Source organism: Tachypleus tridentatus, chromosome 9 (genome assembly GCF_004210375.1).
Source record: "Tachypleus tridentatus isolate NWPU-2018 chromosome 9, ASM421037v1, whole genome shotgun sequence".
In the NCBI taxonomy this organism is placed as follows: Eukaryota; Metazoa; Arthropoda; class Merostomata; order Xiphosura; family Limulidae; genus Tachypleus; species Tachypleus tridentatus.
Window position 1 is genome coordinate 86,702,565 of NC_134833.1, and position 17,060 is coordinate 86,719,624.

Below are 17,060 nucleotides of genomic sequence, written 5' to 3' on the forward strand. Positions count from 1 at the left end.
AAAAAATAAAATAAAACTGGTTATGCTTATTACTATCATCAGTTAATTCAACTATCCATGTGTTGTATAGGACAGCTGTTAGTTCAATATAAACAATTAGAAGCCCAAATATCAAAGATACACTAACTGCCCAGTTCTACAGCCAACATAATGTCACAATAAATAGCACATGTTACAATTACATTTTCTAATTCTTTGAAACTTTGTACATAAAACAAGACTACAAACATTTTACTTCTGAAGAGTATATAATAGCTCAAACACAAAGTATTCATAAATTCATTAACAATGAGTTCATATTAGGATATTACAATTAAGATATCCCTTGTACTTTATACCATTTGAAAATAAAAGAATATAGACCACTTTGAAATACCAAGACTACCCAGAAAGCCCCAAAACAATTTGTATCCTAGCAATAGCAAATAAAGAATAGATGGAATCCACATACAATTACCAGCTTGAGCAGTGTTGTGCCTTAGTCAACAATATAGCTGTTCATATCTTAAGTAGCTAGAGAATGAAATTGGTCCTCATGCTATTCCACACAAAACTAGATCTATCAAGCATGACTGTAATTAGTAAAGCTTGTAATTACTATTAAAACCTTCACTATTTCTAGCTCTAATGATGACATCAAGATAGTAAATAACGTTTTGGATCAGTCTTTTAACTTCAGAGGTATCTGGCAAAAGATCTTCAGTCACATCAAGTTCAAAACAAGTATAAATGCTCTGTTGTTAACAGTAAGTTATAAATTTGGAGGTTATTTATTGGCATACTGAATAAGAAACATATCAACTGGCTCTACAAAAAATCAGTAAAGTCCAAATCTGGAGTAACGTACAGTTTTAGTCTCCTTATCCAACAAAGAGCTGCTAAGATAATTTGTATGGGTATAGGTTAAGATCTGAATTTCGTCTTAAGACAGATTATTTTCGCATTCACAAGAGTAATTAGGAGGAAAACAGACAGAATTTAGTCCTCCAAAGTTAGACATTGGACGATGTAACAAGCTTTAAGACTTTAAAAAGAGATACTAGACTAAACAACAAAGGAAGTGACTAGCTAGAAACATGAATTAAAATTTAATTAAAAATTAAAACAAAAGATAGCTTTAACTAGCCTCCCCCTCTCATCTCTTTCAAAAATAAGGGACAGGAAGTCTTAACAATATTACAAATAAATGACTAAACTTATAAATTCTGTCACTTTGCTGCACGCTCTTGAAAAATTAGTTTTGCACATTTGTATGGAGTCCTATCTTAAATAAAAGTTTAAGTATAAGGCTGAACTTTTATTTGTTTAACCACTAACGTTGATCTTAAAACACAAACGTCAGTTTTAGTTTACTCTCACAAAAGAAAAACTTTTTAACTAATAAAACTTTGCATAACCTACTCAAAATTTCTTTTCTTCTAGTTGCGTGAGGTTCGTCAGTATATACCCACTCAAAATCCGTACGTGACACGTGAGCACCCATGGTAAATACTCTTGTCAAAAAAAACAAAACAAACTCCCTTCAATTATATAATTTTTACGGTTCGGCAAATATACCGACTACACTATAACTTTTCTGATCTCTACGTCCGTCTTCGCTCCAACATCGCAGCTACTGTTACTTAAGTTATCAAGGTTGCGATACTCTCGTTATCAACATGTTTGTAATTTGGTGCATTCAAACTACAAATAATTTATAACGTGTTTAATTTTACCTATTTGTTTTCTTATATAACTTATTTTTTGTATTTCATTTCAATTATAATTTATAGTATAATATTATTGAATTTCTGTCATTTCTCGTTACGTCATGCATAATATTAGGTATCACGTGATTCGGTTTTCACAGCCCTTCGTGAGCCGCCATCAATGTACCCAACATGGCGTCGTCTGATGTTGTTACCGAGGTTGAAATACAACCAGAAATTCAAGAAGTTGAAATTGAAGCAATCCCAGTAGAAATACCCGTAGAAACTGTTGAAACGACCGTAGAAACCGTGGAAGGTCAGCCTATGATCGCACTTCAACCTTTACCTGAGCCAGGAAGGGAAGAAATAATTTTACAAACTCAAGAAGAAATTGTTGGTGGTGTAGATACCGATGCCGATACTTTAGCAGGGTACGATCAAATCCCTGTTCCAGCTTCTGATGTGTTAATTGAAAGCCCAAGCACTTCTGGCAAACGTGGAAAAAAGGGGAAAAAGCTTGGAGGCCGTGGAAAAGGAAATGAACTCATGTTTGAAACGGATAGAAGTACAAGAAAATGGGAACAAAAACAGGTTCAGATTAAAACACTTGAAGGAGAATTTTCAGTTACTATGTGGGCTTCAGGTACAGATGACGGTAAGTTGAGACCACGGAACACTAGTGTTTTCTGCATGATCACAAGTTATTAAATATAAATTTTAATCTATTAAAAAACGTGGGATATTGCTGATATTATATTTTAAGCAACTGAGTCTTATAACATAGTGTCATTTATTTCCAGCTTTAGGCAACTGTATCTTAGCGTTACTCAAAGTTCATGAGACTTAAGTGAATGTATGATAATGCAAAATTTGTTATCAACATCAGTAACTATATTAGTATTACAGCTAGTTAGACTAACATCATGCTATAGACTTGTATTGTATGGAACTACCAGGATATACACTGTAAACATTTACAAACTATATTTAGTTTGGAATACATTACAGATAGCAGTTATAGGCAATCGTGTTGTTGTTTGGTAGTATTACTGTGTTTTTTACGTTAGTCTAAGTTATGGAAATCCCCACTGGGCTTAGTTTTAATCTTAACGTTATGAAACGTACTAACACGACTGAAAAATAAAATACAAGAGTTTGTTTGTTTCAATTTCTACGGTTATATCGAAGCAACCGGCCATGAAGTATCCATGGGCGCCGCCATGATGTTCATATCTTCCCTTTCAAAATGGCTGTTGTGTTATGGTGGACGGCAGCCATATTTGTAAAGACGGATTGTATGGTTGTCCATTTTTATTAGCTGATTTAATTATGTATAATTGTTTTTTAAATTATAGAATTAAACTTAATACGATTAAATATTTGAGTTTTCAATAATTAATTTCTTTGGGAGTGAATAAGTACATTTTCGATTTTCTTTCGATGTAAAATTTTGAAGATTAGAAGACAAGTTATACGCTTGCGTTTTTTTTGTTTTTTTTTGGCGTCAGCGCGTTGGAAAACGAGACTCGTATGTTTCACACTAGAGTTACAAATAGTAGTTGTGTTGTAAGGCCACTTGCTGTAAATTTGAAAGCTTGTAACCGTATACTCACGGATACAAATTTTTGCCAAAGTAACCTAATAGTTTTTTTTTTGTTGTTGTTGTAAGATTCAAGGATATTTTTCGTAAATGTCCAAAAAAAATTTTAACATTCGTGGACAGTTGAAGAGAATTTTTACACTAATACGTTTAACTTCGTAGGCTAAGGCTACTCAGATGGTAGAAGAACAAAATAGGTTTGTTTTTTTTGCACGTGTTCAGAAAGTTTTTTATAATATTAACATTATATATTTTATCAATATATGTCACATAATCTTTAATTTATAAAACTCTCTAACCATAATGTGAGAAAGGACATTTGCATTGTTTTTACATGAATGAAAAGTTGTGACATTTATATGTATTATTTGAGACCTTGATTTTTTTTTTCAATACCAAGTCATAAAGAGTAGAGGAAAACAAAAGGTAAAAGAAATTACAATTAACTGTTTGTATATAGCAAGGACTACAATTGTTTACGAGTATTATGCTCTGCTGTATAATATTTTCAAAATTAGTTGAAGAAAAGTTGTGGATTTTATTAGAATATCTGCTAAGAAAACCACTGGTGGAGTGGTAATTATTTTGCTGCTCACAACAGAAATTGAAATTGTCATTGTTCATAGTTAATAAACATAAAACCTGTATATATTTGCAATAAAGAGTTACATGTGAAAAAGATCATGTTAAGTAGTAGTGCCATTTGCAGTTGAACATCTGTTCATGGATTTGGCCAGATTCACTGGTTCCATATTTGTAAAGCTACTGATGCTATTTTCCATTGTCCTGAAATTTTAATGTACATCATGAAATTTGTCAAAGTTTAGGAACATTAAAGGTCTTTTATACACCCAAAATTGCATTTTTTTAATAAGATTTGTCTGTGAATTTATAAAGCTTTTCTTAGGTTAAGAAGTTTCTGATTTTATGCAACTTATTTACTTTAAAAAATATGTAACAGCAAATGTATGTATAAAAATGAGGATTTTTATTTACAGAATGTTCAAGTTCTTTTACCTTTGAATTTATATTTTAGATGTTCTTCTGTTATCCTCTAAATCTTATGGTTTGTTATTCAAAAAGAATTCAAGTTATCTTCTAAGTAGGCATTTTTGAACACAATAGAGAGGCCTTTAACATGTCAAAAGTTGTGAGACCAAAGTAGAGTGATTAACATGGCTGGTGCCTACATGAGTTTTATTGCAGATGCAAGAAAAATTTTAGTGCCACATACTTTCACTGTCTCCAGATTTGAATATGATTTTATGTTATTGATATAACCAATTATTAAAGTTGCAATAGTTTAAAAATTGTTGATAAGCTGTGTGTCTATATATATATACTTTTTGACAAAACATAGGAATATGAGCATTCTTTTCTTATTATTATTGTCATCCATGATATCTCATGGCAGTCTTGCATTCATTAAAAGTACCATTTCTCTGTTTGTACTTTTAACTTTTGGCTTCAGCCTGTATTGAAATTCAGTTGATTTGACACTGAACATGTCTTCTGATTGGTCTGTCTCAATATTCAATGAAACTTTGCTCAGATTAACATGTGTTCATGTCTGCTCATAATCATTTTAACCTATTTTTGAATTGAATTGAGAGGATGCAAATTGTTTTATGTTTACCATCTCCAAATTTTTGGAAAAATTAGTGTCAAAGATAAAGCATAGTTTTGTATCTCAGAATGGCTGGTATGGGTATTAACTCTTATTGATAAGCAGATAATGACATTTTGACCTAGGACCTATGTTAACTTGAAGATGGCCTAGGAAGGTCAAAACGTCATTCTCTGCTTATCAATAAAAGTGTTAATATCCATACCAGCTGTTCTGAGATATATTTTTATTTGAAGTGGGTTTTCTCGTCATCAAGAAAGCATAGTTTTGATGAATTTTGTTTAAAGATAACCCATCCAGAGTTTCTTTTTGAAGTCATTGTGTTTTACCCAACTGTCAGCATCTGTTTGCATCAACTGAAGAATAGTTTTCAAAAATTAAATGGAATTGCAAGACTTTTTCACTTCATGCTGTCATCATTAGTAGCAATATTGCTTGAGAATGAATTTACAACACTGGGAGAAATCTGGTTGAAGCATACAAAACTGTTGCAAGTAAAAACAAATGGGGGGGGATAAAGCTTACCTAATATGTATGCTGTAAGGTAGCTGCTTCAAAAATTTAAAGTGATTCACAGTTACAGAATATATCATGAAAAGTTATCTTACAGCTTTACACCTCTGAACGTAATATTAGAACACATAGGCTTTAAGCATGTAAATGTGTTAACTGTGACATTCAAGTTGGTTATTTTTGTCATCTTTACATTAATGTACCATACATAGCTATACTTTACAAATTTCTAGCAATGTTATTAAACATTTGATTAAATTGATTATAGAGCTGGGCAGTTAGTGGAATTGGCTAATTGCTGAACTCTTTTTTTTTCTAACATGAGGCTTGCATAATTGAAATTACTCTTACTGCATGTAGGTCACAGTATGTGCACAGACTTTTACAGAGCTACATTTAAGATTTAATGAAACTACTTTATTATGCGTGTATACAAACAAACATTGCATCAAAGCTTAGTTAAATCAAGTTTTAATATGTTTCAAATTTGAAAATTTGTCTAGTGGTGTTCAGATTGAGCAACAAAGGTAATTAATTTAAGCCTCACTTGTTTTAGTTAGAAATACAGTTAAATTATAATAGTTATTGGACATTGTTTGCTTTATGCATGTTATTATCCAGTGTTCTTAGATCCATTGTGTATAAATTGTTTTGCTACTAATATCATTATTTAAAAAAAAAAACATTTCACTGACAAGCAACAGCAAAGAAACAAAAGGTCAGAGTCAAGTATATTCTTTGTTTATGGTTATTTAAGTAACTGAAATGTAAAAAATTAGAAAAGTATTAGGATAAGTAAGATTAGATTAAGTGAGAATAAAAATTAATAACCCACATTATTGAGAACATCTTGTGTTACATCATTCAGTATGGTAACGTAAGTTAAACATTCAATCACTGAATGATGTACAACATGTGTGGTGTGATTATTAGTTAGATAAAGCCTAGAAAAGAAAATGCTTTGCTTCCTATTACATGTTGAAAAACAGTATGTTATGAGTGTAGATTGTTATGAGATTTAAGCTGTCTAGGATAAATAGTTGTTACAAGGCCAGTTGACTGAATTTTTTAGAGCTAGGGTAGAAAACGAAATAACAGATAAAATATAAAGTTTCACTGAAAAAACATTTGATATTTAGGAAGATTCAGAGATTATAAAAATTAAATTTGAAAATTTTCAGATGAAAAAAGTAGTTTCAATAGTAACATGAAAGATCACATTGCATTCAAACCTATGAAAGCTATATATGTTTGGACAACTCTAATGAAATTATTAATTAAAAATTCTTTTTTGTCGTGCATCTGTGTAAAACATTATTAATATTTATTGAAAACTTGACAGATATTGGGAAAAAAACATAATGTAATAAAAGTTGTGTGGAAACTGATGGTTACTTTGTAAATACAAGGCAGATTGCATTGACTAACCTAGTATGTGAAGAAACATTTACATTGGCACATGAAGACACTGTAAAGACTATATAAGCTACATATGCTATGATAATTGACCAAAATCAAAGATTGAAGGGGGTTTTGGAAACCACAATACCTAAAGTCACCTCTCTAACAACTGTTGTAAAGGTTTCTTGCATTACATCCACAGGAAGTGTTCATGAAATTGCTAGTGTATGTAATGTACACAGTCATTTTACCATCACTCTACAATTGTGCTTATTTTAAGACTTTTCTCTTCATTTTATTCTCATGTTTTTTTTTTTCTTTGAAGCAAGTGGTTGCTTGAATTTGTCTTGGTAACCACGTGACTTGCTTTTTCTTTTGAATACTTAGCTCATAGAGTTATTTTACAAAAAAAATTCTCTCCCACTATTTCTGATAATCTCCAAAGGGCCTTTTCCTGGAACCCTTCTGTTTTTGGCAGTATTTTTTTCCAAATAGGTTTCTCAGTTTGCAACAGCTGATCAATAGCAGTTGCTCAGAGCTTTGACTGTTTGCATTCATTCTGTTCAGCTTCTTGTATTATGAATTTTATCCTCTACTGCTTTCCAGTCTTTTACTTCTGTTTCTTAGTTATTTTATTTTGAAAATATTACTGCTTATGGAGATGAGAGTAAATTTGGTGTATCTGGATTGTTAGAAAGCATTTGATAAGGTGCCAATTAAAACATCTTTGTAGGTGTGGCAGATAAGCTGGCTTATTGGTTAAAAAACAACTGAATTGCAGAAGGAAGAGTTATAAATGGTGTTCAGTCAGACTGGATTGCTTTCATGAGTGGATGTCAGGTTTTTTGCATTTCTGGCTGTGAGGAGTATGTTGCTGTTTTATAAAAGTATTTGGATTGTTTAGTAAGTTGGGCAAATAAATAGCATACAGTTTTAAATTACAATAATATATATCTTTTCAAGAGATCCATAATTAAGATTATTGCAATGAGTTGTCAAGCAATTGATGAAACACTAACTTGAGAAAGGCCATATATACTGATAATTAGTATACAAGTCTGGAATTATGCAACTTTCTCTTTGAAAATAAGACTGATTTTTATGGAATAGTTAGAACTAATCAGAAGAACATGCCTAAATTTGTGCATCTGAAGAAGGGAGATGTTGAGACCAAGAAGCAAGGGAATGTTTTAGCACTTCAGTGGAAAGATTAATGCCCTGTTACTTTGCATAGTACAGTACATAAAGGTGAAATGACATACAGTGGAAAGGATTAATACAGAACTAAACAACCAATAATCAAACCAATATAGTTTTAGATTATACAGTCAACATGAGGCTAGTTGATAAAAGTGACATGTGAATTGGACAAACTGACTGCCTTTGTAAATGTGTAAAGCAGCACCAGAAGCACTTTTTTTTAACATAATTGATATCTCAGTTTTGAATTCTTACAACATGTATCTGGTAAAAACAGACAAGAAATTATAATTGAGGCAGTTTAGTTACAATGTGACTTACCAGTTATTGGAAAGGTATGGAAGGGTGACAAGACCTTTCCCAGGAAGACATAACCTACTGTTTGTGATTGTTTTGTTGGAAAAGAAGCATTTTCTCAGCACATTTTAGAAATCATTCCATTCTCAGGAGCTAGAAAAAAGTGGACAAAGACAATGTCATGTATGTTTACATATCACAAGAAAAGAAAAGAAGCAAAAGATGGTGGCTACCTGGTGTAATGAATGTAGAGTAGCACTGTGCATTGGAGAATGTTTATAATTTTTATAGTGTAAAAAAACATTTGAACATGAAATAAATGAGTCTTTTCATTTTTGATATTTTGTTCAAAATTCATAATAAAGATACTAAAGATTATGCTTAAGAAATTTTTTTCCAAATTTTTACATCTGTGGTGACCTACTACGTACAACATTTCTGCTTGCTTTTTTATGAAACGTCAACTTCCAACATTTGCATAGTTTTGTTTTACCATCTAGTAGAATAATTGGAAGGTTGAGCATAACCATAGTAGAATGTTTAGGGTGGTTTTTGTACTTCAAGAAGTATTGGAACTTTTAAAGGTGTAAGTTGGCAAGGAAAATTTTTAGTAGAAATATTTTTGGGTGGTTTTATTTTATTTCTGCTTTTGACATTAAAACTTTTAAGGGTAACTGTCTTCTCACAGCTGGCTTGAGATAATGAGAGGCAGTAGGAATTGGGACATTGTGGATGTGAGCATTCATATTCACACCCTTATTTGATTTTTTCCATTTTTGCTGATTAGTTTTTCATCTGAGTTTTGGGTTTTGTTTGATGGATGGGATATCCCCAGTGCTTTTGGGTGCTGTCACTGTAGACAGTTTCCATTATGACTAATGTTATGACTGGTAATTGTGGTGGAATTTATAAAATATTTTTAAGGTTTATTTTATTTATAGATATATATATAAAATTGTCTTTGTGTGTGTGACTCTCATAACATGATAAAGAATTTAGTGTGCAAAATTTCAAATTTCTAAATGGACCCTGAAAGTGTGCACTTGACTATCACTTATCCACATGTGTGTACATATGTGCATACATACTTCTATAATGGGGAAAAATAGCGAGAAGACCATATGAAAGGTAGTGGTTACAAATAGAAATTGGAGACAGACAAATGTACGTGCATGTCTGTATATATATATATATGATTGCCATAGCTACTAAAGAGTAAAGAACCTAGAAACTGGAAATTGTGCACCCATACTTAGTGGATACTGAAGGTGTGCACCTTCAAATATAACTTGTGTATAACCTACATTATAGGTTATACTTTTATGCTGGAATTAGTTCAGAATACACACATTATCATAGTCGACTAGAATATATCAATGTAATAACCTGATCATATCATTTTAATGAGGCAAGCTAGCAAGAAACCATATAGAAAAGAAGTGGTTTCTTGTACAACAATAATATATAGAAAAGAGTGTGTTTTGGTAACATTGCATTCCAACAATGCCTTTTGTGCTATGTTACTCAGTAACAAAAGTATATAGAATATTTTTTGTTAAAATGGGTTCAGAGTACACTCACTATCAGCCTAATAATCTGGAGAAGCCAGGCTAATCTTACTAGTGTGTGTCTATATATGTATAATGTAAATTACCCACAACATTTCTGTCAAGCTACCTAGTCGTGGTTTGGTTACTTTTTTCTATCAATGATAATCATACCAAGATAATGAACAACTATATGGGTTGATTATCATCAGTTGTACACAAACATAAAAAAAAAATAGTTGATGAAATGTAATTTTTCATCAATATTATTTATATTGCAATACATCAAGATTACATTAGTGATTTTGTAACAGTATATTACTTTTATAAACTATATTATTATAATTTTATTAAATAATAAAAATAAGTGACAAACCACAAGCTTAGCATCATTGATATTGAAAGATGATCACAACATCAACAGGAAAAAACTGTATTAGTAATTACATAAGAACTTTTGAGTTAGAGTACAGAACTGTGTATCTCATTTATGCTTTAGCATATAAAAGGAATTATAAATAAACTCAAGATTTTTATAATATGGTGATATCTTCTCTGTTGGTAATACTACTACTGTTTACTAGTACAAAAAATTTTAAGTGTGATAGACTTGGTTTACAACATTCTGACATCTTTATTGGTGTAGTAAACCAAAGATGTCTCTCTCTCTCTCCACACACAAACACACACATTATTTATTGTTGTGTGTGTGTGTGTGGATTATATAATAAATATTTGAAAAATGAAGCCAAAATAAAGTTTTCTTTATTTAATATAAAGGAAGATATGTATTACAGACTCAATAATTAATAGTCAGTATCAATGAGCTCAGCTTAAGCAAACTTGGTCAAGAAAGAAAAGTGCAGCTGCCCACAGGACATAATAGTCTCATAATCTCAACAAACATAATTTGTCAGTTGACTATTCAATAGACAATCAGATGCCAGTTATTTCTATGGGCTAGTTCTTTATTTTCCTACTTAAGCCATCTGGAGTATCAATTATTTCTTCCATACTCTTCCCAAAGTCTTTATTGTTGAAGTTGTAGTTCCATTTCCACTTAGAGACACTACAGTAGAATAGAATTTTAATAAATAAATACCAGTTGATGGTCACATTTTCCCCTTTTCTCACTGAAAGGGAAAAAGACAGAGACAACATTTGGTGTAGTTGAAAGCTGTTTGAGAGTTCAGCTCATTGTTGTATTCCATTTTAATATTGAAAATGTAGTTGCTGTATTTCTGTTAACTGGTAATTTGGTAATATTTCTGGATAAGAAAAAAAAAAGTCTTGCTCTGTTTCATAGAGTATGTTACTGGATTAAAAGTAATTTATGTTCCAGTATTCATTAGAAACTAATCTTTGAAAATATTTAGGATTTCATTTAGAATAAGATATTTGTATGTGCATCACTGTCATTTCCAGAGGATACCACAACACCAGAGCCAGATCCTGATTATACAGAGTACATGACAGGAAAAAAAATTCCTCCTGGCGGCATACCTGGTGTAGATCTCAGTGATCCGAAGCAGTTAGCTGAGTTTGCAAAGTAAGTAGTGTTGAAGTTTGTGCATGAACATGATTATGCAGATATTTCACTGAATATCAAGTTACAAAATAAATATCCTGTATAGTGAATAGGTAATAGTATATTTGGCAAGCTTAATAATAGTTGAAATATTTTAGCCTTTAGAAATTACCAAGTAAATGAGGAAATTTAGCTTTTAACTGCAAAGATCTACATCAAAATGTTGAAAAAGGAAAGTATTTGTGATTAAAACATTTTGTTAAATTAAGTTAAACAAATATTAGAGGTGATAATGAAGTATGGTTTTTAAAGCTTTCTGTGGTTCTAGTATGAAAAATAAATGTAATAATTACAAATAAAGTGTCATATGGTAAGTGATAAAACAGTATTTTGTCAAATTTGCCATTACAGTTGCAACAAGTTAGAGCAGGGGTCACCAAACTTTTTTCACAGGGGGCCAGATTACTTGGGGAATGAGAAGCGTGGGCCGCATGATCATTATGTTCAATACTCATAAGCTAGAATGAAAGCTCTCTGTAAAAGACTTAACACTAAGTTTAGGATGCCACATTAGCCATGTGGGAGTAGCATGCAATACACACATATAATAAAAAATAAACAGAAATACAACCAACATTTTTATTTACCAAAAGGTTATTAAAGAAGGTGACATTAGCAAAAACAATTGTCACATCGCACATAGTGAGTACATATTTCAATTTCACTAAGTCGCAAAAATGTTAGTGAGATTTATGAAATTGGCATTTGGCTTTCAAAATATCTTCAATGTTTGGTTTTGGATTGCTTTCAAATGTTCATCAGTCAACCTTGATCGATGTACCAACTTCACATACTTCATTTTTGAAAATTCTTGTTCACAGACATAAGTTGTTTTGAACACTGATGCCATACCAGATGTGAACTGCTTTAGCTTTGGAAAATCATCTTCAGGTATGCAGCTGTAAAATTCAATAAGTTGCCCCTCTCTGTGTTTTGCTTTCAACAAGTCATTTCCTTGCAAATCGATGACCTCCAGCTGAAGTTCCGAAAATCTCTCTAAAAATGCTCATTTAAATCACCAATAATCTTTTTCTGAAAATCCAGGTTGACATCTTCTGTGATTCCAGCAAGAATCTTATTGAAACACTGAAAATGAGAGAAGTTTCCTCCTTCCAAATGTGCTTCAAACAATGATAGCTTTCTCCAAAATCTAATGATTCTATAGAGATCATAGACAAGATTATTCTTCCCCTGAAGTTTCAAGTTCAATTCATTCATGTGGGATGTGATGTCAACCAAAAATGACAACTTTGACAACCAGGTTGGATCCGACAGAAGTGGATTGGTTCTATATTTCTCAATAAGAAATATATCTATTTCTCTTCTCAGCTTATAAAAACGAGACAAGACTTTACCACAGCTGTGCCACCTCACCGCCGTGTGATAAGGCAAGTCACAGAAATCCAAATCAATTTCTTCAAGAAATGTCTTGAACTAGCGTTGATTAAGTGCATGACCCCGAATGAAGTTCACTGCAAAAATGACTGGTTTCAGTGCACAAGAAATGTCTAAGTCTTTTCCACAGAGTGCTTGCTGATATATGATGCAGTGTATGAACAGAGCACTTGGGAGTTGAAGATCTTCTAACTGTTTCCTGATCAGACCCTTCTTTACTCCAGCCATGTTTTTTTCCTCCATCAACTGTGATACCTCTAAGCTGATTCCACTAAAGGTTATAGTCTTGCAAAGTTTTATGCACTTCCATGAAAATGTCTTCCACAGTTGTTCTTCCGTGCATGCTGCAAACTGATTCTAACTCTTCCATGATCTGAAAGTCCAAATTAACTCCACAAATGAACACAAGAAGTTGTGATGAACTCGAGATATCAGTAGACTCATCCAGTGCCAGAAAATACCATAGGAAGTTTCTAGCTTTTTGACGTATCTGTAATGCAATGTTCTCTTTAAGTTCTTCTGCTCTCCGTACAACTGAAGTTGCTGAAAGGCTGATACTTTCAAAAAAATTGGCTTTTTCAGGACACAGCTCATTTGCTGCTTCCATCATACACTCTTTGATGAAGTTGCCGTCAGTAAAAGGTTTTCCTCGCTCTGCCATCCTATTCACTATTTTGTAACTTCTACGAGTGACAGATTCATTTTCATCAAACTTTCTCATGAAGAGATTCTTTTGAGATTCAAGAACACATTTCATAGATTCAAATTTCTCTGAACAGAACTTTCCTGAAAATTTCAAATATGTTGATAGATGTTGTTTCATAGTGATGCCGAAGATTGTACTATTTCAAAATGGCAACACTTTCGGTGCATATCACTCAAGTAGCTTTCTGGTTTTTTGTTTCCACAAAGAATTACTTTTCTCCCCATTCTTCATTGAAAGCACAACACTCAGAGTCCACTTTTCTTCTTTTAAAAGCAGTCATAACGATGGGTGAAAAAAACAAGATCTGAAAATGAAAAACACAGAACGCTGTGAGAAAAGTATTGTACTGGTCCAAGAACGCACAGACAAAATATATTGAAATGTACGTTTGTTACGACACTTACCTAAGAACGTGTTACGAAAAGTGTATAATCCGATTACTAAAAAAATTAGCTTGCTGAAGCGGTAACCCTAGGCTGCTGAATTTACAAGGCGAGTCGATAGGACGAGGGTTAAGTCTGTACTTGTTTTGAAATCCTAATGGTTTTATAGATACATGTCTCGATATGAATAAATGGGCGGCAAGGACGAAAGAAGAATTTTCCTATTGCTTAAAAATGCGTGTGACAGCCTTGTTTCTTTTTATCATAATGTCTTGTATTTGCCAGCTTAAAGCGACCATCGGTGTGATTTATTTTGTTATGACAGTTGGACATTTGATGAAATGTCACTTTTTATTTCCAAGCAGCTATCTGCTGGTGGGCCAGACAAAATGACCTCGAGGGCCATAGTTTGGTGACCATGAATTAGACTAACAAAACTCAAATATTTAAATCAAAAGTGTGAAGTGCAGACTGCTCTGTCATAGTTTAAGAAGTCTTAAAATGCCATAACACATATTCAAAATCAGTGAACTTTAAGTAGCTCATTTGTTTTAAAGAAAATATTTGTACAGAGGTTCAGTACACTGTATTAAATCAATTTTGGAGTCTTGTCATGTTGTTACAGTCCACATTGCAAAGTCTTGTCAATGTCATAATTTATATGATGACCATATAAATTGATAATGGTCCCTGCAATACAGCTTCCATTGCAGAAGCCTTTATTATTAGGCTGTCTTGTACAAATCACACTCATTCTCTGTGCAATCCTTTCTTTAAGCCATCTAGGGTACTATGATGACTGTTTCCTAATATACTGTCTAAGTAGTCCAGTCACACAGAAATCAGTGTGTTTTTGCATGTGGAAATTTGACAGATATGTCTTCATCTGGAATAAAGTGAACACTTATTTTATTTTCCAACTGCTTGAGGTATGTAACTGTTGAATGAGCATTTCAGGGAAGTAACCTGTGTACACATGATTTGTTCTTTTTCATATGGAGGTTTTTAGTTATTTTATACAATGTTGCCTTGGACAAGTAGATGGATTTTGCCAATGACATTGTATTTTTGAGTTTTCATCTACTGCAAGATGCCACACTTAAAAGGTTTTTAGTTTTTTTTGGTTTTTTCAAATGGCTCTCATGTCTTAGGTAGATCCATATTTCTTTGTTGTATAAAGCATGTTAGTTCAGAGGATATTCCTCTTTTGGAAATTCAAAGATCCTGGTTTGAATCCATTTTTCTTACATGAGTGGATGAATATTTTGCATCAAAAAGGGTATATATTATGTTCAAAATGCTAATGGTTGTGAAAAATAAAGGAAAATAGATCAACTTAGGGAATTAGGACCATCTGAATAAAAGTATGTGCAACAGGTTATACTCCAACCATGGTAAATAAGGTGTAGCATTACATAACGTGAAAATCTGTGAACATGATTGATAGTGCCAGTATTTGTTTGAGTGCCCTAAACAATAGTATGCAACATAATAAATAGGATCTCCCTATTGTAAAGAACATTTAACTGTTGTATACATTGAGCAGCTGCAAAATTACATGGATATTCATGTTTTTTATTTCTGGTCAAATCATTAGATGTAACATTTGTGGAATTCAATGCAATTTAGATATTGAAATGGATGCTGAGAACTGTCATCCTCATAAAGTACATATATAATAGTACACAGAGAAGAGGGGTGTACTTTGGAAATGACAGAGGCTTGTAAATATGCATTGTTGTCAGAAGCAATCTCGAAAAGGCAGAGTGAGGCTTCAGAATCATCATATTATACCATTCTTAATCTCAATGTGTGTTTTTGTGTAGGTTTATTGGCTACTAACAGAAATATATCATTGCTGAATTTATTGTAACTTTAAATGCTTTTATCAAAGTACATTGTAAATGGAAGTTATAATTGCATGTCTTTTTTTTTTTTTTTTAAGAAAATTGACTTTAAAATGTAAATATTAGTTCAAAGTTTTATGTTCATTTTCAAACACTGTACTTGCATCACATTCTTTTAAGAGTTTCAACACTTGACTTTTGTTTATTTATCTTAGCACTATGAAAACTAATTCAGTTTATTATAGAGGTTGCTATTATAATCATATTTTGCCACTTGATAAAGATTTAACAAAAGAAACAGTTTGTTACAGATGTAAAGGATTAATATTAGATCATACTTATGTGAAAAATACTAATTCTTTTTTTTTAAAACAAAATATAAAGAAAATTTAATATCTATCAACCTTAAATCTTATCTTTTTGGTTGGCCACTGAGGTGGCCCATTTTGATAGAAACAAAAAAGAACAAGCATTTCCTGTGATAAGGATTTGAATCTGTGATTAACAGATTACAAGTCAAGCTCCCTAACTACCAGGTTGTACCAGGCTCATTACAGATTCTTAGTGTTTTATGTTAAATACATAAAAAAATATTATAGAAATTAAGTTGACAGTTTCTGATATAATGTTTGTGCAGTGTTTAACTTAAAGTAAAAAATACAAAAGGATACAACAGTTATGTGGATTAAAATGCTTTTACATTAAACTGTACCCATGTATGATGTCACATCTAATCAGTTCATATTTCATAGGTTATTTATTTTTAGCTTCTATATATATATAAGCATAGAATTAAAAATGTTGTAAGCATCTCAGATAGTTGGCTAATTTTAAAATATGCTTTTCTGAGCACAGTTTTAATTTTATTAGCTGTATTTGTTTATGTGATGAAAAATAGAAAATATATTTTTCAGTAATGTTGTTTAGTGCCAAAAGAGTGACATTATATATTTGTGTTCTCATCTTGAAACTTATGAGTTGGTAGAATATTCTGTTAGTCTGCACTGAAATATATATTTTTATTTATCACAATCAGAACAGCTTATAAAATACTACAGTGTAAATAATAAATTTACAAGCATTATTCCATATTATTGTTTTGTGCAATCTTTAATGACTAAAATAGTTTTGTGGAGTCTGGCCTGGCCAAGTGATTAAGACACTTCTGAAGGTCATGGGTTCATATCCCACCAAACATGCTTATTCTTTCAGTAGTATGTGCATTGTGATGTGTGTGTCAATCCCATTATTAGTTGGTAAGAGTATCC

General features: G+C 31.9%; 2 protein-coding genes across 4 annotated transcripts in view; one reads left to right on the plus strand and one right to left on the minus strand.

The window, feature by feature from the left end:
* The window catches only part of ifc (delta4-sphingolipid-FADS-like protein ifc), a 46,155-nt gene extending 44,510 nt beyond the window's left edge, over window positions 1-1,645 (minus strand). The window contains exon 1 of the mRNA XM_076455522.1: window positions 1,402-1,645. Within this exon, the coding sequence (XP_076311637.1) occupies window positions 1,402-1,483 (82 nt within the window). The 5' untranslated portion in view covers window positions 1,484-1,645. The remainder of the gene's footprint in view (window positions 1-1,401) is intronic.
* Window positions 1,646-1,839: 194 nt separating this feature from the next.
* The window catches only part of LOC143225676 (transcription factor YY2-like), a 29,182-nt gene continuing 13,961 nt past the window's right edge, over window positions 1,840-17,060 (plus strand). For all 3 annotated transcript variants that reach the window (XM_076455512.1, XM_076455513.1, XM_076455511.1), the window contains exons 1-2: window positions 1,840-2,343; window positions 11,299-11,422. In XM_076455512.1, the coding sequence (XP_076311627.1) occupies window positions 1,881-2,343; window positions 11,299-11,422 (587 nt within the window). In that variant the 5' untranslated portion in view covers window positions 1,840-1,880. The remainder of the gene's footprint in view (window positions 2,344-11,298; window positions 11,423-17,060) is intronic.